The 20,748-nt window shown below is 43.8% G+C and overlaps 1 protein-coding gene across 2 annotated transcripts in view; it reads right to left on the reverse strand.

Moving 5' to 3' along the window:
• Positions 1-1,479: 1,479 nt before the first annotated feature.
• LOC119404926 (probable RNA-binding protein 46) overlaps positions 1,480-20,748 on the reverse strand; it is a 55,459-nt gene continuing 36,190 nt past the window's right edge. Inside the window, exons 4-8 of one of the 2 annotated variants that reach the window (XM_037671621.2) lie at positions 19,371-19,470; positions 9,780-9,905; positions 8,011-8,140; positions 6,038-6,151; positions 1,480-3,506 (exon numbers count right to left, since the gene is read on the reverse strand). In XM_037671621.2, the coding sequence (XP_037527549.1) occupies positions 3,442-3,506; positions 6,038-6,151; positions 8,011-8,140; positions 9,780-9,905; positions 19,371-19,470 (535 nt within the window). In that variant the 3' untranslated portion in view covers positions 1,480-3,441. Of the gene's footprint in view, positions 3,507-5,943; positions 6,152-8,010; positions 8,141-9,779; positions 9,906-19,370; positions 19,471-20,748 lie in introns of both variants that reach the window. The other variant, XM_037671619.2, reaches the window with a different exon arrangement.

Consider the following 20,748-nt stretch of genomic DNA (forward strand, 5'->3'; position numbering starts at 1 on the left):
TTTAGAATAAATTAAAGGCACATGTGATGTCCTAAAATATTTGACAATATTAAGTGATAATGTTTTACGGCAGAATGCACAAGGATTAAGACAGATTTCAATATTCAGGGCAACGAACGGCTGTTATTGTTTTTGAAATTACTTGGCAAGATCTTTTAATTAAACAAGATCATCAGCCCAAAAAATACCACTTATTGATATCGCGAGCATTTCAAGAAGATTGCAGTTATTAAGAGATCTCACTGGAATGTTTCACTAAAGGCACTTCTGTAGCTAAGAATGACATTTTAGAAACATCTACAAGCTCTCTTGCTAGCAAATGTCAGTTTCACCGAAAGCCAGTACGTCAAACTAGTAACACCTTAACAATGCAACGAGGCAGCTTTCTTAATGCGGCTACATGAACAGGTCATTTGACAAGCACATGAATAAGAGCTTTTGTTCTCACTCTAAACAATAAAATAGGATGCTTCCATCAGTTTACACATTTGCTCACATTTGTACCAAGTTAGTAGGCATCAATGTGACTGTCAAATTGACTCTCCATGAAGCTTCAAGTCTGGAGCACGAAGCATTAATAATAGTTAACTTGACAGAGGTGTGGCACTTTGTGAAATTCACGACCACAAAGGTAAAAAAAAAATGGAACGTTTTTTGGTAAAGCAAAAGAGTCCACGCTAAAAACAGAAATCAAAGTTCAACAATGGAATGCGTTAGTAAGTCGATAGATAAGACATTTCAAACAGCTGGTCTGTTTTTTTGCAACCAAAAGTATTTGACATAAATATAAAGGTAAAGGGCTCGGAAGCACAAGGTGCATGTCAATGAAGAGAAAAATACTTAAGCTAAGCAAAGTTTAAGATGAAATATCAGAGAAGGCAAGGTAGCTCCAGCACTAAGCAGTGATAAAACAAAGACTTTGGTACCACGTGACTAGATGGACTCACCCAAGCAAACCCAAAGTTAGCACATTTCTATGGCAAAGCGGAAACAGGGAAACACAAGAAAAAGATGTGTGCAATAAAATAAGCTTAGTAATAGAGCATAATAAACTCTAAACAGCAAATAATAATAATAATAATCAAACAGCAACACAAGTAAACAAAGCAAATAGCAGCGCTGCACTGACAAGGGACGCTTCACCCAAATATGGAATGTGCAAGCTTTGGCACGCGCTGTAGTTTCTCAAATTCTAAAAGCTAGTCAAACGCCAGCACTCCGCATGAGAAGTAATAAATATGAAGTGCAAGCTGACCTTGTCCCAAACAGGATACAACTCCTATGTGCACTTAATAATACTATGCACTTCACAATACTATGTGCACTTCACAATACTATGCACTGGTTTGTGCTTGTATGAGAATGTAAGACAGTGCACTAGGAAGGCCTTGCAAGTTGTATTAAAAAAAGGTAAAGTTAAAATTAGTGGTTAAAATAAACAGCTGGAATAGTATACCCCATCATAAGCTTTGTAAAAAAAAATTCAGAGGAGGGAAAAGATGGCACCATTTGCGTTTGCACCGCCTTTGAATTGTGCTAATAGTACAGGGTCGACCACACTTGGAGAAAGCACTTCATTAGTATTCAAGCCAGCGTAACTGCTACGGGTCTTTTGCTTCATTTCATGTAAATCTGCCTTATGTGAGTCCTTAGTATTGATGCCAATAAATGAAAGAATCGCTTTCAGCATTTTAAGTTATACATAAGTTACTATGAGCTCTTCAATTTCATTACTAATAAGCTGTTTCCACTAAGTGAGGTCAGCCCTGTACACTTTCATATCCTTTTCTTACCTCCTTCGGCAGGAGGATTGATTCGAAAGACGAAGACTGCACCATTGTACATTTTTGACACAACACAGGTTTGCTTCCCATGCACCTTAAAAGATAAAGCTGTTGTTACTGAAGTAAAATAACGATTCTAATTCGTTTCTACATCCAGTTTGGTCATTTGTGTGAGGCGATTGTCTCAAAAGTGCCCCGTCTTTTCAAACACATTGTTGGGAAACAACATGCACAATTCGAAGCACCAGAGATAAAAGTATTCCAAAAATACATTTGTGTTCCGAAATTCTTTATATATAGCTTCTCATGCTGTATTTGTAGCCTTTCAAACTACTGTTTATGAAATTAATGCGCATTGTATTGTTCTGCAACAAAAAAAAACACAAAAACTTCTTTTAATTCATAGATCTTTTCATTGTGCAGATTGTAAACCTTCTGCGCCTCACACAGCATAAAGTTTTGATGCAAATACTTATGTGGTATTTCCAAGTTTAATGCTGTCCCAAATATATGAATTTCGAGGCAAGCAATATGCACATACCTGGAAACAGTGCGCAATTATGGGCAGCATCACACTAACCAATATTGACGTGGTGCAGTTCATCTTTCAATGTAGACAGTAAAAGCCTACAATCCAGGCAAAGCTAAAATGGCTGCAAGACTGTAAATTTCTGAGTTTAAAAGCTAAAAGAATTGGCAAGACCTCCCGTGCACATAAATAGCAAGGGAACACAATGAGATACAAGAGGTTTCTTTGGCAAAAAATGTAGGCACAGCTACTTGGCTATGCTACCATGATAAAAGCATGGAATGCATAAACACGTCAAACACCGAACATTTAAACGCATAAAAAAATATATAAGATAAACTGTAAAAAGAAAGATGTACAGTACGCCAAGTTTTTAAGGGAACACAAGTGATTACTGAACACAGGCAAGCACAGATTAAGAGATGGTGACCCATCATTCCTGGCAGCGGAAGTCCACATGATAAGCCCCAATGACTACAACCATTTTCACTGTCAACTTCACTTAGTGATTCCAGGTTGCATAGTATGGCTTCAAAATTGAGTCAACAAGTATGCGAAGCACACCCATTCAAAGCAGACCTGTCGTCTCAAAGGAGCAGTGAAAAGCATGTTAAAAAGTGTGCCGCTGCTTCAATTAAACTATTTTTTTTCCACACTGCTATGGACATAGCTTTACAAAAACTTGGGATTGGACGGCAGCAATATTTCACCATACATTTCAAGCACGCATTTCTCTAACCTGACACTGGTCCCAGGAATCGTTAGAAATGAACCTGCTTTGTGGAATGGTCAAGTTCAATTTTGATGAGACGGCATGCCCCTAAACTTGTTCCTTAGGTGGTCATCTTCAGAACGTCAATCGATTCGCCTGCTGTTATCACATAGGTCGTAGCATCAAGTGCTCAAAGAGTGCCGGAAATGAGGTGTTCTTTTGGTTATCTGTGCTGGGCTGTGTTCATTAATCAGCAAAAAATCTCTCCTTGGAGCATAATGTTCACGAGGTTCAATGGCAAAGCCAAAGACGCGGCAGACTGGCCTCGCCCCTTTGGTGGCCAAGAAAGAATGTGGAGCGAAACGAAACACTTTGAGATACTATAGATGAAGGCAGTCCCAAGGACACAAGGCACGTCAGTATGTTGCGTTGTGATAGGCTGGAATGTAGATGGGCCGTGCTGTCGTGTTCACGAAGAAACCTGTAAGTGACGGCACAAGAATGCAGTGTGCATATTTGGAAATATAGGAAAATAAGTAAGGGATAAGGAGCATACCAAATTTGCATTCAAGTCTATATGTAGACCTACTCAAGTTTACACTCACATGCAGATATCAAGAGTCGTGAATGGCCGACAAATAGCATGAATGTAAACGAGTGAGTGTGAGTGGGCACGAATGAATGTGTATCAGAGCGAGTAGACGTGACTGTCTACACAAGTGAGTACGAACAGGAGGGAAAATCAATGAGTAGGCATAGACACAAGAATGCCAATGAGTGTAAGTAACCACAAATACGAATGTAAGGGCCACTATTCAAAACAAATCTTTAAACTAGCAATAAAAAGCCCATTGAATTTATCGGTAATTAACCAACTTGTACTAAGTGAACATATGCTATTTCACGAAAGAAAGGGTAGATATTTTTGTCCACTTTAATTCCTTTAAATTTAGGTCTAAATCATTACACTACAGTTTAAAATAAAAACAAATAATGTCCCCTAAGCTTTCCTTGGCTTGAATGTATGTTGGTTGCATTACTTTTGTCTAAAAAAAAGAACTGAGCCCCTCAAACAATTCCCTGTTCTCTTGTACTGTCATATGCTATAAGCTAACACTAAGCTAAGTTTCGGAGTTCGACTTGAGTGTATACGTTAGAAGTATGTTACTCATGCATATAAGTTTGAAGGTTCCTGCTTCGCCATACTTCTCATTATAAGCACCCATTTTCTGCAATAAGCCCATTGCCAGTACACCACATCCTTTTGTAATGTCAAACAGCCCAAGGAAGATATTTCAATGAACTAATAAAAGGAACCTGAAAGAAAGTGAGAAAGGTGCAAGATAGTTTGGATTTAGTAACGATGAGATGAAGTATGCAGGACAAAGCAATACTGACAGCTTTAGCTTAGCATCTGCAAGAGCCTTGCACACGCACACATAACACTAAGAATAAAACTGCACACGCGTCAAGCATTTGAGTGAATACATACAGCAGATGGCACAGCTTTCATTGCGGGCGCTATGCGTATTACAGGCTTTGAGTGGTTTCTCCACAGGAGCGCGCTAAAAAGCTTCCATGCTTTCACCAGTTGCCTTGAATAAATAACATAACAGTACACAGGCTTCACACTTAAGTCTGTATACAGTCTTACTACTTGCTCTTCATTAAGACAGCAATAAATAAATACACTCAAACCTCATTATAACAAAATCACAACTGCCATGAAAATAACTTCATTATACCTGAAAATTCGTTATAAACGTTTATTTGTAACACTGTATCTATGACAAGACTATTCATCACTTCATTCGTTATAACCGATAATTCGTTATATCCATATTCATTATGTCGAGGTTTAAGTGTAGTATAGACAGCCTTAGTTTTGTCTCACACCAAGGAGAAAGCATTAGTGACGTTTACTTCAGTTGTTCCTATTGCTAAATTATTTAGGCCTGAGATGCCACTGAGCCATAGAAGTGTTTCATACCTGCCTACCAGATGGCAACATTTAATGGATCCCCCTAACCAGGTCCCAGTGCAAATTTTAGCAAACGTTTTAACGAGATATTTTTTAGAAAATCGAGAGCAATGACACCAAGCCAAAATTCACTGAAATGCAGCGCGTCACAACTTTTTTTATTATTATTTTATTTCACAATACTGCAGGCCCTTCTTGGGCCCATGCAGGAGTGGGTTGAACTTAAATACAGTTCACAAAAGTTGAAAAAAAAAAAGAGACCATATATACAGAGCAATTAGTATGGGCACATAGAAAATGAACGAGGAATACGAACATTATGCAGTAAACTACAATTGCTATCGCAGCAGCACTTGCCTTATTATAACCGATACATTGTTATAACCTGCGTGTATGATCTGAGATACAGTGTTAAAACCTGTTTGTATTGGGACTGATGCAGCCCTGATCCATCCCTGATGTGAGCCCAGCAGACTTTTTCCTGTTCCCAAAGCTCACGAGAAGCCGGAAAGATCCCAGTTTCGACAATGTTACCGCCATCAAACTGGCTTTCACAGTCTCTCTGATAGAGGTCGCGGCAGGCAACTTTCGGGAGCCTTTGCAGCAGCATGGGATTCATGTTAGAAGCGGTGTATCAACACCCAAGGTAGCTATCTTGAAGAACTAAATATGTACCGATCGGATTGATCAATGTTTTTTTACCAGACCCAGTCTCTTTACTTTATGGACAGACCCTGCATGTTTCTCTTCAAGGACATTCATTTCAATTATTAGTTTTCAATATTCAAACACATTTAGTTACACAACCTATCGGAAAGTACGGTATCTTTTTCCACAACAATGCATGGGAAGCGGAGAAATGCTGAAGCCAGTTGGCAAGGATGCAAGCACAAGCTGGCCAAGCCAGACTGGACGAAGCAGGCAACAATGCGCTTACACAAGGCAGCAAAGCACACGGCAGAGCTACAGCTGCGGAGGCGACGGATTGCCTGGGTGATGCTGCCAAGGGGGCCCAGTAATGGCGGGACTACCTGCTCCGGGTAGCACAGCAGCATACTGAGGGTAGCCCTGGCCCAGGGCTGCAGGTGTTGGGGTAGTTATGAAAACCGGGCTCGTCAGGTGCGGGTACTGGGCAGGGGTAGCCACTGTGGGAAGAACACAGACATGCACTCAGCGATGTCGTGCATACGTCGGCAAACCCACTCATGAGTAGACTTACTCAGGCTCGCTCAGACTCGAATCAGGCCATGAATCTGAGTCTCAGTGAGTCTGGGTAAGTAATATTTTGGTGAGTTTGCATGCAAGTGAGTCTGGTTGAGAAAAATTTTAATGAGTCCGAGTGAGTCTGATTAAGGAAAATATTGGTGAGTCTGAGTCCGAGTAAGCCCGAACGAGCAAAACATTTCTTGGGCGAGTCTGAGTGAGCTCCATATTTTTTCCAACCTATGGTCCTATCTGCTCACCTTCAGCATTACTGCCACCCGATATCCCTTATATCGGCTCATGTTTATACTCCCGTCTACTCACACACATTCAGCACACTAGCGTTCATACACCAATTCAAAATTTCTTGATCAGAGGCGTAAGTTAGGGGGGGGGGGTGCCTTGACCCCCCCCCCCCGAACTCCTGCACAGGAAGTTCTTGATAGCAATATCTCGTGTAAGTCTCGTCGTTTATAAAAATGTCGTTACTGGATTCCAACCACTGAAAATTCATATTTGAAGGTACGAGATCAAGAGGCACCATATAGAACACCAATTATGCGAGATATTGGCGTTAAACAGCATTGACATATTATTGAAAAAGCTAATTTTACACTAAAGCACTCATGAGTTGACTCACTCAGACTCAGATCGAGCTATGAGTGTGAGTCTGAGCGAGTCCAGCTGAGTAATATGCTGGTGAGCTTGAGTCCGAGTGAGTCCCATTGAGGAAAATTTTGGCGAGTCGGAGTGAGCTCCAACATTTCTTGCAGACCTATGGTGATGTGTCGTTATAGCGGTGAAAATTGTGCTTCTTTGCAGGACAGTAAAGAGAAAAAGAATTTTACCTCGTACTAGTAAATTAAACCTTCACAATACTAAATCACCCCTCTTGCCACGAGAAGGTGCCTGGAAAGCCAGAAAATGCTCAAAAAGTACTCGAGGCAGCAAGGCCTTGATTTCCCCCCACCAACTTGCAGTGACGTTGTTTTTGACAGCACCTGCTACGACCTACAAAATTCTTAATCGGTAAAAATATACTACGTTGTGTTCTAAGGGAGCCAGAGACTTAACATGATTAAAAAAATTTAGCAGTGTAATTTTCTGGGCCAGTTGTAAACGATGACAAAGTGAAGGGGTCCAGCACGTTAGGACGCGAGCACAAAAGGAGATGCACACCTGGCGTGGGGGGTTCATTGGCTCAGTAAATTCCAAACAAGCAGGAAACTTCGAATTCATTATAATTAAAAACAATTATTCGTTATAGTTGAAAACAAGGTCTAGCACCAATATGTTTACCAAGAGTAAACATTTAAAAATGATAAAATTGTGTCGCCACCGGAGGGGTCAGAACTTTACGAACAGCAGCAGCAATCAACAAACAAATCAAGAGTCTGAGAATGTTGCCTAAACAAAGTGACTATTTGTGCATCATTATAGTTTACGAGTTAGAAATTCTGACGCTATTATACCTCTCCTGACACGCCTTTGCAAGTTTGTAAAGTGAGATATAGTTAATGTAGGTTTTGTGACTTGACTTCGTGAACTGCAATCCAGTAGCGCACTATGGAATGGGCATAATGATTCTCTCTCTCAGACTGAACAGTTCTGCAAGGTTTGAGCTCCCAGTTACGCTGACATGAGGAAGTGCTTGAACGCTGTGTGTATCACACATTCTATATAAGTTCAAGGATGTTTAGAGAGAAACTATAAACACAACCTTTACAACTGCTTTTACATACTAGGCAGACAACGTCAGTGAAGCACACCAAATAAACAAAAAGAAAGCAAGAGCACTCACTGTCAAGTCTCAGAAGCAGATGGTGGAGGGTGTACTCAGCAGCATACTCCCGAGCTTCTTCAATGGTACGACAGAATTTGTTTGGTGTGATGGTATTGTACATTGCTGGTGAGATGTTTGGCAGTGTCACCTGCAAGAGAGTTTATTTCACTTAATCTGCAACTGCGACAGTGGTCGCATTTTGATGGAGGCAAAATGCAAGAGGTTCGTGCACTGTGCAATGTCAAAGCACGCCAAAAAACACCACATGGTCAAAGCTTCCACACCCCTACACTACGGACTACTTGTCACGTAATCTTATCATAGTTTTGGCATATAAAACCCCAGATTTTTGTTGTATGTGTGTTCAAGGCAAACTGAAATTGTAATACCAAATCGCACACCCGCGTGGTTCCATGCACCAATGACAGAAACCTGCTCAAAGGGACACTAAAGGGAAACAATGAATCGGTTTAGATCGATAAATCATGCTCTGAGAACTCTAATGTCGTTAATTTCGCCATAATAGGTTTATTAATGGAGGAGAAAATCAAATTCAAGGTTTCATTTTTAAATTTCACACCAAAATCTCCCCGCATGACGTCACGGATTTCAAAGAGCAGTTATCGTATTTTAGCGCCATTGGCAGAACAAAATTACCCCAAACTTGGTATATGTTAAGTCTATGGCCCCCTCATAGGACAATGTACTTCACGATGTACTTCATTTTTACCGATTAGGAACTATGTAGTCCCTAGTAGGCGCCGTCAAAACATGTGACATCACGGCGAATGGTGCAGAAACTTCCAAGGTGGCGTCGCCACCCACATTTTGTTCTTGCGTGTTTTCCCGCTTACTAAGTGTCTTCTCGCAGCAAGCGTGGTGTTTTTGGTATCGTGAAAGAGTACTTTACTAACATGAGAAAAATCGTTTTGCTCTTTATAGTGTCCCTTTAACTGGAGCCAACTGATTCTCTTGTTCCTAACACTTATACACTATACACACTGTTGCTTCAGTAACCACTGCCAACTACGGAACGCAACCATTTATTATTTACCACTACAGCTAAACAAGTTATCTGACGATCATATAATGTCATCAGGTCATAACAATTATTGTGAGCATAATCTGGCTATTCAAGTATTTTTTGTTTTTATTAGGCAACTACACAAGTATAGCGTTATGTAATCTTTCTCGATATTTCAAAATGGTAATGACTTCTTTTTTTTTCTTCTTGTAGTGGTCAGACAAAAACAAAGCAATGCATAATAGTAGTTATCCATGTCAGGTTTTCTTTAAGCTTAAAATTTTTGTGTATCTCGATAGCCCATCTATGCATCTAGTCAATGTGCACTTAGCAATGTGATTACATGAAACGCATCACAGAAGCACTCCCAAGGCACGATGTTACGTAATCACATTCATAAGCCTACTACAAGCCACAGGTTAAATTATGCAGCTAGATATGCCCTTATAAAAAGCTTTAACTGAACGCTAAGAAATTCGCCCTTGCATTACCAATTGCTAGCTTCCTGGTTAGCGCAAATGGTAGAGCAACCGGCCTGGAAAGGCGTTGGTCCCAGGTTCAATCCCCGGAGCAGGACGACTTTTTTGGCAACTAGCTTTCTTTCTGAGAAATCCGTATGGATTTCCTTGTGGCTTCGTGCTACAAATGGTTGTCAATTTCCCTTTCTTAACCCCCCCGCCACCTTGTGGGATTCTGCAGAACTCATTTGCAAGGCTAAAGAGTCTCTCACAGTCCTACACCTGCTTCTTGAATGTGCACAAACCTTGAAAAAGTAAAGGGGCATCTGTGGTTCACTGCTGTCCACAGGGTTGCACTCTGAGCTCATCACTGTGACAAGCTGGAACTGTGGCACACCCCATCCTTGCCTTTCACACACATCAGTCAGAACCTATAAGACAAAGACAGGCAAAACATTAGCACAGTACAAACACCTGGAATATCTGTTTTTGCCTTTTGCTGCTTGCAATGCACCAAATGTACCGTGAACTACTGTGGAAGCTCCCATTGTCGCGCAAGCACCCAATAATTAACGCATCATAATTTTCAAAATTACCGATTTTCTCACATAATAACCTGCACCCCTAACTCTAACCCTACAAAAAAATATGCATATGTGCATATACGCGGCCCGCCTCAGTCCGAAAAGAACAGGCTTCAGGACTCTTGTAAATGAAGTTCTGTGAATGAATGAATGAATGAATAACCCCTGCATATAACCCATATCCCACCTTTTTAAGCACATTTTTCCATTTTTTGGTGCGGGTTTTATGCGAGAAAATACGGTATTTGTTAAGCGCCCTCCCTTTCAAAATGCCAGCTTCAGACAAAGTATTCAACTGAATATTCCAGCCGTTATGGCAATCCGCTAGCATCACTATGTGCTCCTACACTAGTCACCAGGAGGATTGGGTTTCTACGGACCGGGTTTCTACGGACTACCCAAAATTCACAAGCCTGGCGCCCCCCTCCGACCGATCGTCGACTTCACTTCCTCTCCATGCCGAGCCCTTTCAAGCTTCCTGCACCGAATCATCGCCCCTCTCACCCGGAATACCCCAACTCATGTCCGCGACTCCAGCCATTTCGTGCAGCTAGCATCAGAGGTGAGCATCGACGAAGACGAGAGCCTGGTCTCGTTCGACGTCGTATCTTTGTTCACCAATGTGCCGGTACCCTTATCTGTATCCTGTGCCCGTGCTGCTCTTGAGGGTGACGATGGCTTGAGTCAAAGGACCCCACTCACTGTTGACGAACTCTGCCGCCTACTGGAATTCTGCCTGTCCAGCACGTATTTTTCCTACAAAGGAACAATCTTCAGGCAAAACAGTGGAACCGCAATGGGAGCCTCCATCTCCGTCACAATGGCAAACCTGACCATGGAACATATAGAAAGGGAAGCACTTGGCTCCTTCTCGCCGCGACCCAAGCTCTTTCTTCGCTACGTGGACGATTGCTTTTGTGTCGTGAAGACATCTGAAATTGAAAACTTCAGACTGCACCTAAATTCCGTTCACCCAGCCATACAGTTCACGGTCGAGTGTGAACGCGACCGCACCCTCCCCTTTCTCGACGTCCAGGTGGCAAGAAGGGGCAGTGACTTCCCAGACAACACACTACATCCCAGGGACTTCCCAAAAAAGTCCAAACGTCCCACATCCCAACAAGGTGGTTTTTAGGATGTCCTTTAGACATGTGCATAGGGATCATTCCTAAAACGTCCCTTGTAGGATCTGATTGGGACTTCAAGTTAGCGGTGAAATAAGCTACCGTGTTGAAAATTGGTGATCCTAAACAATCGGAAACAGCAACTCCGCCGGAGAGCATGGTTGGCGCGCGTGCACAATTGCATATCTACATGCACATGAAAAACAATATCCGCATTTTTTGTGAAAGTGTTCGTTTGTTTTTTTTTTTTGTTTCTTTCTAAATGTCGCGCCGTTATGAGGACGAAGGATCGATTGCTGTCTGTGTGAGCAAGTGTTGCACTTGGTAAAGGCGGTACAGCGGTACGGCGCACGTACTCGCGCCACGAACGGCGGCCGCACCGCACGAGCGGTGGTGTGGTGGTGTCGTATTTATAAAAACACCGACATATTAACTTTAGAAGAATTGAATGAAATATTGTTATTTTATTGTTTTCTTTCTTAGGTTTAATACGCAATTGTTCTTTAATTGCGCTTACTGCGAGCCAACACCTCCTCAAATAGTGGAGGATTTGCTGCGAGCACTGCGCAGACATTGCCATCGCCATCATGGCGCCCGGCGTGTTTGGAGTTTGGACAGTTCGGACTACAGTGTACTAGAATGGGGCAGTGGGCTCACTGCCGTATCCCTGCGCCGCGCCGCCGCGGCCCTCTCCGCGTCGACAGCTTGAGCGCCCGCCAGGGGCGCTGCCGCCAGTTTCTTCTGAAAACTCTTGCGGGGTGTGGAGCGCGTCCCCTTCGTCGGTGGGGGTTAGGCTGGTTACGCTGTAGTTGCGGGGGTATCAACAAACGCAGGGTTGGTGGCGGGGAGAGGGCCACCACAATGACACAAAAAGAGATCACAAAAAAAATGAGGAGGGGAGGGAGTCGAGCATTTTATTCTTTTTTTTTAACTGACCCAAGTAGTTGAAGCTATACTATTTCCATTTGTGTGTGCCCTGCAGCGCATGTTCACGCCGTTCATTCGTTTGAAGGACCTTTGTCGGCACCCCCCGTGCTGCTTTACTGCACTTATATATGCTTGTTTTTCTGAAGGATCGGCATCTGTGTCTATCCCCAAATCGCAGCTGTCTCAAAGACGGCCCGCCGCTGCATCTGGACGGGAGGGACGCGCTTTTTTACAGCCTCAGGCGGTCGTGCACATAGAGCATGCAGCGTACGTGCAGAGAAATTTCTGGGGCTGCGTTTGACAACAAAAAACAGCTGGACCCAACGAAGCTAGGAGTGACCGCAGAGTCAAGTGTGACAGCAATAAAAGCAAGAAAACGCGCGAGGGTGGTGACAACAAAACCATACTCGTTCTTTAGTAAAAAAAAAGGGGGGGGGGTTAGGGGTAGTACTTCTAAAAAAAATACTAAAGAACGCTGGTACATCGCTGCTTGTTTCGCTATCGAAGTCCTAAGCACAGAACTATACTTACGGATGAAACGGGCTGGATAGTGACGTACAGAAAAGGAGATGTAGAGGGGGGCTGAAGTAGCTCTCATTAGGAAGCGATGGAGGTCCAAAGGGATTGGGCTCTCTTTGGGATGCCCCAGTTCCTGGTAGATCGACGTTGTCGTCGGCTGTCGACTGCAAACATCGCCGGCGTTTCTTGCTGTCCTTTATTTTTCATTTTCGTAGTCGACTAGCAGATGTTCATACACGTTTGTTGCATCTGTTTATTGTTCGACCACGAGTGACATTTTCGGCATTGATAATTCATATTGTGATATGGCAAACATTTGCGCATACATAGGCAGGGTTTTGTGTACATATAATCAGTATGTCAGTGCGTGACACTGTCGAGTGTTTCTTCGTGTCCTGTTTTATCCGCGCTGGTGCAATTCCAAGGTGCAATAAAAAGTTTTGGTAACCGTGTACGATCTACGTCTGCAAATAAAAATTTTTTAAGCGTACGGTGCGGATACATTTATTATGAAGCCGAGTGATTCCCCCATTATTGATTCGCGAAAAAAAAAGAACAAAAAGTGGGTTAGTTACACAGACCAGCTAGATCATATATACGCGAAAAAATTTTAAAAATGAGGCGTTGTTTATATTCGGCATAGTGGGGCTCGAAAGGCGGGAGTGAAGTCGCTATGATAGCTACAGTGGCGCAAGTGCATTGAAAATCGTATCGATCAGCAGGACAAAAAAAAAAAAAAAAAAACGAACGCCCCCAACTACACACTCTGTTATTGCAGCGGCTGCGTGGAGGAGCATTCATTTATGCAATAGCCGCTTAAAACATCGCTCGCCCTCCGTAAATCAGTCACAACGACAGTAACTTATTTCACAACACACAGAAAACTTGCATCAAAAGAACTTCCGTGAGTTGCGCACCGTAAGATTGACTTTTCTTGCGCGCAAAACAACAACGCGCGCTATCCGCGCCCTGCAACCCGCCGGAAAGTTTCAGGTGACGCTGTGAGCCGCGCCGCCTGTCGGCGGCGACATGAAGTGCGTCACGCTCCGCCGCTCAGTGAGCGCACTATAAACTTCTAGAACACTGTAGTTCGGACTCTTCGTTGGCCTCGTTTTTAGGTGTTTGATCCGTGACGTTTCGTCGAAAAATCACAAGCGCGCATGCCGTAGGTGTTTGCCTGGTTGCAAGATCTTGCCGATTTCAACGTTTTTCCACCCCTTCGGTAAGTACTTGACATGCCTGGATTACTGCAATCAGCACGTTCTTAGCACTTTCTTCTTTGGCTCCCCACCGCGCGCAGGTTGGCGTACGCTGAACTGGACCCTCGCAGCAAGAATGGCACGTGGGAGTAAGTTTTATTTGTGACGCGATTTGGTTTATCTTCCGCAGAAACTGTTACGCTCACAATGCTGATATGTTGTTGTCGGCCACGTGTGTAGATTGACACCGCGATCGTGGAACACAGGGCTGATCTGCCTCGAATAACTGCAAGCCGGTGCGTGCGTAGTGCCGTGGAGAACGATCAGAAGTCCTGGACGACAAAGAAAAAAACTTCAAAGGTTTGTTGTACATGTTTTCCACGGCAACTGACATAAACGTAAAAAAAATTGGAATGGTCAAATGCATGTGTCAAGTTTAACCAATTGTAGTGGGCTGTGGACATGAATTAAGCATTGCTGCACACAAGACTGGCTTGCCCTCAGTTTATGCCCAGTACCAAATTTTTTGCTCTCATTATGACACCATTTGTAAGAAAAGCCAGAACTTATGTTCAAAACAGCGCATATTCTTTTATTCAGTTGCACGTGTGAGTCCTGCTGCTGGCCATCAGTTAGCCGGTTATCAGAAGAAAAGGGCACAGCCCAGTTTTGTACTGGTATATACCGTATCGTTTGTGATTATGATCATGATTTTTGTCTTACTGAAACAAGAAACTGAAAAATGTATGTTGATGTTTCTAGATCTCTATGAAGCAGCAGAACCTGTTGCTCAGTCACTTGGTGCATATTAGCAACTGGCACCTTGTCTGGCTTCCCGATACCTCCGCCTTTTTTCAGTGCATGTTGTTTTCATCCTTTACCAGCAGTCAAGTGGTTTCACACAACCGAAATGACCAGCTAGCCCACTCTGTTTGTCAAGTAGGTTTTACTTCCAAACAAATGTACCACATTTGTGATATGCACTGTTGCTCAATGATATTCTTTTTGCATGTGCTAGCTGTGTACACATATTACATGATCTTTTTTCTTTTTTTTCAGCTGCTTCTAGTAGTGGTGCCCCTGGTGTGCACCTTTGCCTACCGGTAATGACTTAGAATGTGCTCAGCTTCCTGGACATAGGCATGCAGGTTACGAGACGGAAAACGTGCAGCTTAGACTTCATGCTTGTAAATGCGAAAGTCGTAACCGACATAATTAGAGTAAGCTAAAAGGAGAAATTTCTGCGTATGAGCAAGCAATTATGAAGCAGGTTTTACTCCTCTTAAACTGGCAGACATGCAACAACACAGTTGTGCTATGTTTGTTTTGTGCGCCACTTTCATGCATATTTGTGCTTGCAGTGGATATGCATATACATGAAGGATTTGTTTTTGTTTTCCTCAGCTGCCTCTGCGAACCCCGCTCCTGGACGACAGCTGGGAGGTTCTGTGTGTAAACGCGTGCACCTTGGACGTCATGCTCGTAAATACCAATTCCTTTGTCATTCCTGGCATGAATTTCATTGGTAAAGCAATAACTAAAATTGTGCATTGTTGTTTACAAGCACTTCAGTATGAACCAGGCTTAAAGGAGAAGGGACCGACAACTGGCCAGAACTTGTGATTAGATCCTGTCAGAAATGAAAAGACCGCGCTATATACTGACATATTCCAGCATCCTTTTCGCGCTGTGAGTAGGATTTATATCTCTAAATTGTGTTTAAAAGTAACAAAAAAAAAAGGCATGTTGTGCAACCTATCGCAAGAGCCTTGAAGCTAGATTGCGGAGTTGATCACTTTGCTGTACAAAGTCACGTAGTCTGATACCGTCATGTGTGCCATTATTGGTCCTAAAAATATTAGTATGTATATTACTTTCCATCCCCGCTCTATTCTGTGCTGCTTATGAGGTAAAAGGAGTTGCATGGTGACAAGTAACGGCGCTGCCTTCGCGGTAGCCAGTGGACCATGTCGAGCCGCAGCGCATGCGCGCGAGTACACACACGCAGTAAACCGCCGCGCTCAAACACGAACCGCTGTCACGCTCACTGTTTGCAACATGTCTTGTCACGTGTGTATACGACTTCATATCCGTTGCAGATAGAAAAATTCTAATTACAAATGTTTCACGGCATTTTCCACATCACCATTCCTTGATTATACACTCTGACTGGTAAGCTTTCTGTCGCGTTAAAGAAAATAGGGATCATAAAAGTTGGTTGTCGGTCCCTTTAACCTCTTAACACACACACAGGACAAAATAGGCATGCTATATCCCCGTTGTGCACCATCTTTGTGCGTTTGTGTAAAGTAAAAGCAGGCACTTATGCATCTGGAATGAGGTTTAACCCTGTCTCAGGAGACATAAGACAATATAGTCATGCTATGTTCCTGTTGTTCACCATTTTCATGCATGTTGTGTGCAGTACGTATACATATATGCAGGCTTTGTTTTTGTTGTCCTCAGCTGCCTCTGCAAGCCCTTTTGCTGGACGCCATGGAAGGCCCTCCACTCGAAAGTGTGCACCTTGGACTACACGCTCATCAATACCAAGTTCTCTGTCCTTCTCGGCATGATTGTAGTGCCATATAATAGTGAGGCAATAAATCATTTTTGCTGGTCACTTGATGTTCCATGCATGTTGCTTGGTTTCTGAACACGACTTGGTTTTAAGTTATCTATGTGAAAAAAAAAAGTGGGTTGGTTGGACGAGGAATATGCTTTCCTGGAGAGGCAACTGGCTCTCTCAGGTAGGGGGTGGTCGAGCGCGATGAAGCAAGTTAACATGTTATGGGAGCAGATGTCCCACCCTTTTGAAATAATCCTGCAGTAAAAAGTGGCCACATGTCCCAATAACATCCCACACGCATGCAGTTTTGGGACATCCCAAAAAGGTCTTTTTTTGTATCACTTGGGATGTTTTTCCACCTTGTGTGGGACGTCTTTTGGATGTCCCGAACTCCCAAAAGGGATGTCATTTGGGTGTCCCTAGGATGCCTTTGCGTTGTCTGGGTTGGAGTTCTCCGTTTACAGGAAGCCGACGCACACCGGCCGGTACCTTCAATACGATTCGTCCCATCCCTCCACCCACAAGGCCTCCGTTGTGTCCACATTACTTCAGAGAGCCAAAAAGATATGTTCCACTGACACGGAACGCCGGAAAGAAGAGGCCCGCGTAATTGCGGACCTCAGAAAAAACGGTTATCCCAGAAATTTCATTCGATCCGTCGCCCGCCGCGCAGAGAAAAAGAGGTTACGCGACTCCCAGCCAGCACTGACGAACAGCTCTCCAAAACGCGTGTCGGTCCCATACGTCCAGGGAGCCAGCGAGGCTTTGGCTCGGATTTTTAGGAAAGAAGGCGTGCACATCGCGCACGTGCCTTCATGCACGCTGGGCCGCTTCCTTCCCCGCCCGAAAGACCGACCAACAAAAGACAGGGCGCCCGGCGTCGTTTACAAAATACCGTGTGCCGACTGCCCCTCGTCATACATCGGCGAGACCAAAAACTTCCCCGAACGGATTAGGCAACACGTCAACGACGTCCGTAAACTCAACAAAGAACGCAGCGCCGTCGCCGAGCACGCAGAGACGTTTGACCACAGAATAGACTTCAACGGAACCGCCATCCTCGAAAGTGAAACCAAGTGGAGGAGGAGGTTACTACTGGAGTCGTGGCATATACAGAGGACCACTCAAAATATCAACCGTTCACTCGGAACTCTCCCCCCGGTGTATGCGCATGGGCTACGCTCCTCGGTAATGCGTGGGGTCGTTAACCGCCGCGAGAGTGCCTTAAAGAGGCCGCTGCCAAGCCGCCGCAGTCCCCCCTGAGGAAGGAACCGAGCTGGTTCCGAAACGTCGGGTTTTTACGTGTCTTCGTAACTTTGGTTGGAGAAAAAATATCAGTTATCTCAGTCATCAAGTGGCACCACACATCAAGAAAGCATGCAAGCTGCACTGCTAAGCATTTCAAGACAGAAAAAGAATCCATGAGCGGGACTCGCAAGTATGATGCCCTCAAGCACAGCAACTAGGACAGAGAAGATGAAGCGCAAGCTCACAGATGGCGGGCACGTCTTGAATGAAGAGTTGGACAACATTGTTCGCTGTGTTCAGTGACTATGAGTGGGCACTAGTGTACCCCATGTTTTACAATTTCAAAATAAACATGCTTCTTTCGATTCCGTAGCCACCGTAGCACTGACTCGAAGCTTTTAGTTGGCTGCCATCTTGGTTTTTGGTGCTTCGACCGGACAAGCACCCATACTTATACTATTAACACAATTTTCAGCGAAAGTGGGGTGGGTGCTTCCACGGTACATTACGGTAAGCATCAACACTCTTAGTTACTTGTAGAAAGCATGGGAAAAAGTGTGTGCCGCTAAAGAACTTCTACAAACACTTGGATCGTCAGTTAACAGTATAAGTACATGTAGAGGTGTTGACACTAAAGCAACGTTACCTCACTTACACGCAATAATGCCAGCATCTGGCAAGAGATCTCGATTGGCAAGAAAATTATGCTACCGATTGTTTTAGCAGAGCAAGTTCTGCAGAAACAATCGGCAGCTTCCATTTCTCGATAAGCAGTGTCTCCAACAACAGCCACAGTCTTCAAGATCACAGAGCTCACTCTTCATGGCATTGAAGTTGAAAGAAGCTAAACTGGCCTCACTGAAGAAAAGTAGAAATTCCCAGCTCAAACAATTTGTGTTAAGGAATAGCTTTCACGGCAAATAAACGTGTTTTCAGCAAGTGCAGCGTTCCTGCAATAAAAAACTTGAACTTGTGTAGCCGACTATTTTTTCACCAGCTGCTCATACTAGCCCACGGAACTGCTGCCTGCTACATAAAACTATGCCAATGTAGTTCCTTCTGTGGACCTACAGGAGGCTCAGCTAGTTGGTTCGGATTCATCACAGAATAATGTAAGGTGCACAGATATGGGCACAAGAGAAAGGAAACAAGAGTGCTGTCTAATTTCCCTTTACTTGTCTTCGTGTGCGCACCTTATGTTTTTCTATATGCAAGTTTTTGGCAGCAAGGCCAACTTACATGACTTGGAGTAATACTTACTTCTTTACATGACTTCTTTTAAACCAATGCATAGGGGCAACAGAAATATTTGGCACAGTGGGTGGTGTTAAGACACTCAAGTGTTGAAGTGAAAACTATTCGTTAGCAGAAGGGGTAAAGCGTTGCACCGTGAACGTCATTGCAAAATGCCAGCCGCTGATGTATCTGCTTCTTAAAAAAGATGAAGTGAATGTCCACACGTGCAAGTGGCTGAAAATAGTTATGTGCAGAGCACACATACACATATCCCTGCAGCAAAGTTTGGTCAGTGTACAATCAGCCCGTGATTTAGCAAAACAAAATTCTGTTGCACATAACCTTTTTAGGGTCTAGAAATGGAATGACTGCAGTACATTTTTATTAGCCGCTGCTGTTTTGATTAGATGCGGCACTCGTAATTTAACCAAATCGAAATTTTGTCGCATTTGGCCTTTTAAGCAGTGCTGCAGAGATGTAAGGATCTAACCTGTATTGTTCCTTGACAGCGTGTTGATCTTGTGTTGCCTTGACGGGGCAAGGGAGCCACTCCATTGTGGCCGTGCATAATGGCCTCGGCACTGCCGGGTCTGGGTGCAAAAGAAGAGTTTGTCAGTGGAAACCTTCCCTAAAAACTCTACAGTACACACTAAAGATTGCTGCATTCTCTCGGTCATCTTGTCACACAACAAAAATTGCCATAGGCAAACTGACATTGTGTTTTTTACGCACAAGCATACATGCCCCATCTCTTAAACTGACGATGTTACAGTCAAACCCGCATACATTGAACCCACATACAACGAAATGTTGTGTATATCAAACAGTTGTAAAATACCCTTGAATATATTTTCGATACGTAATATACTTTATATATCAAATTACCTATATATAGAACTATATTGCGGTCCCCTTCAGTTCAATATATCTGGGTTTGACTGTGTTTGTGTCCCCATGATGAAATGAGCGCATAAGGAGGAAGGCATGGGGGTGTTGGAGAAGGGAACCGCTCACCAGGGAAATAAGCCCACTGAGTGCAGCAATGCCATCCAGGGAAAAATCTTCCACAAAGCGAGGAAGGAGAAAAAAAACGTATGGCCGCTCCACTGCTGTGAACCTTGCGGAATTGTGTAGCACGGGCACCCAACGATTCCCGTTCGTAGAGTCCCCACTGCTCCGTTTACCAAAGAGTTGATTACGCCAATGTTTGAGGTAAGCATGTAGGGTTTCCCCGGCACGAGTAGAATCTTATTAGGGAGATTTGCAAACTCGGTGTGCAACATGTGCGCTACTTTTTGCCGCACTTTATCGACTTCCTGCTTGTTACGGCAGCTGAGATACGTGTCGTCTGCAGCGAGTTCTGTCAGGTTGTTTCCCCCCATCAGATGTAACGACGCAGCGCTCGTGAAGTGTAGGGGGAGGCATAGAGTTTCCTACAATACTTACTAGAGGGAACTCTGGCGCTAGTGTCTATGGGAGCTACAACGCATAGCGCTTCAGCCAGCATGGGAATGATGGGTAGAACACGGATTTGTCTAAACTTCGTTCTTTCGGCTCCGTTTGGCTCCGCGTCGCCTGCATCCGCTTTGTCGCAAAACGAAGTTCAGCAAAATGAAGTCAGCAGTTCCACTTCACCACTTTAACCTTTTTAGGTTCACCAATTCAAATCTGGTCACGAAGTTCGCGACGATCCATTCTTTTATCCGAAAGAAAACCAAAACACATCAATAAACAAAGCCACAAGTGCATTCGAAGCCCGCAAGTACGAAGACTAGGCAAATCCATGTACTACCCATCGTTCCCATGGTGGCTGAACGATCGCAGCGCTAGAGTCCCCTCTAGTTAATTTCAGGAAACTCTGTGGGGGG

This window comes from Rhipicephalus sanguineus, chromosome 9 (assembly GCF_013339695.2).
Source record: "Rhipicephalus sanguineus isolate Rsan-2018 chromosome 9, BIME_Rsan_1.4, whole genome shotgun sequence".
NCBI lineage: Eukaryota > Metazoa > Arthropoda > Arachnida > Ixodida > Ixodidae > Rhipicephalus > Rhipicephalus sanguineus.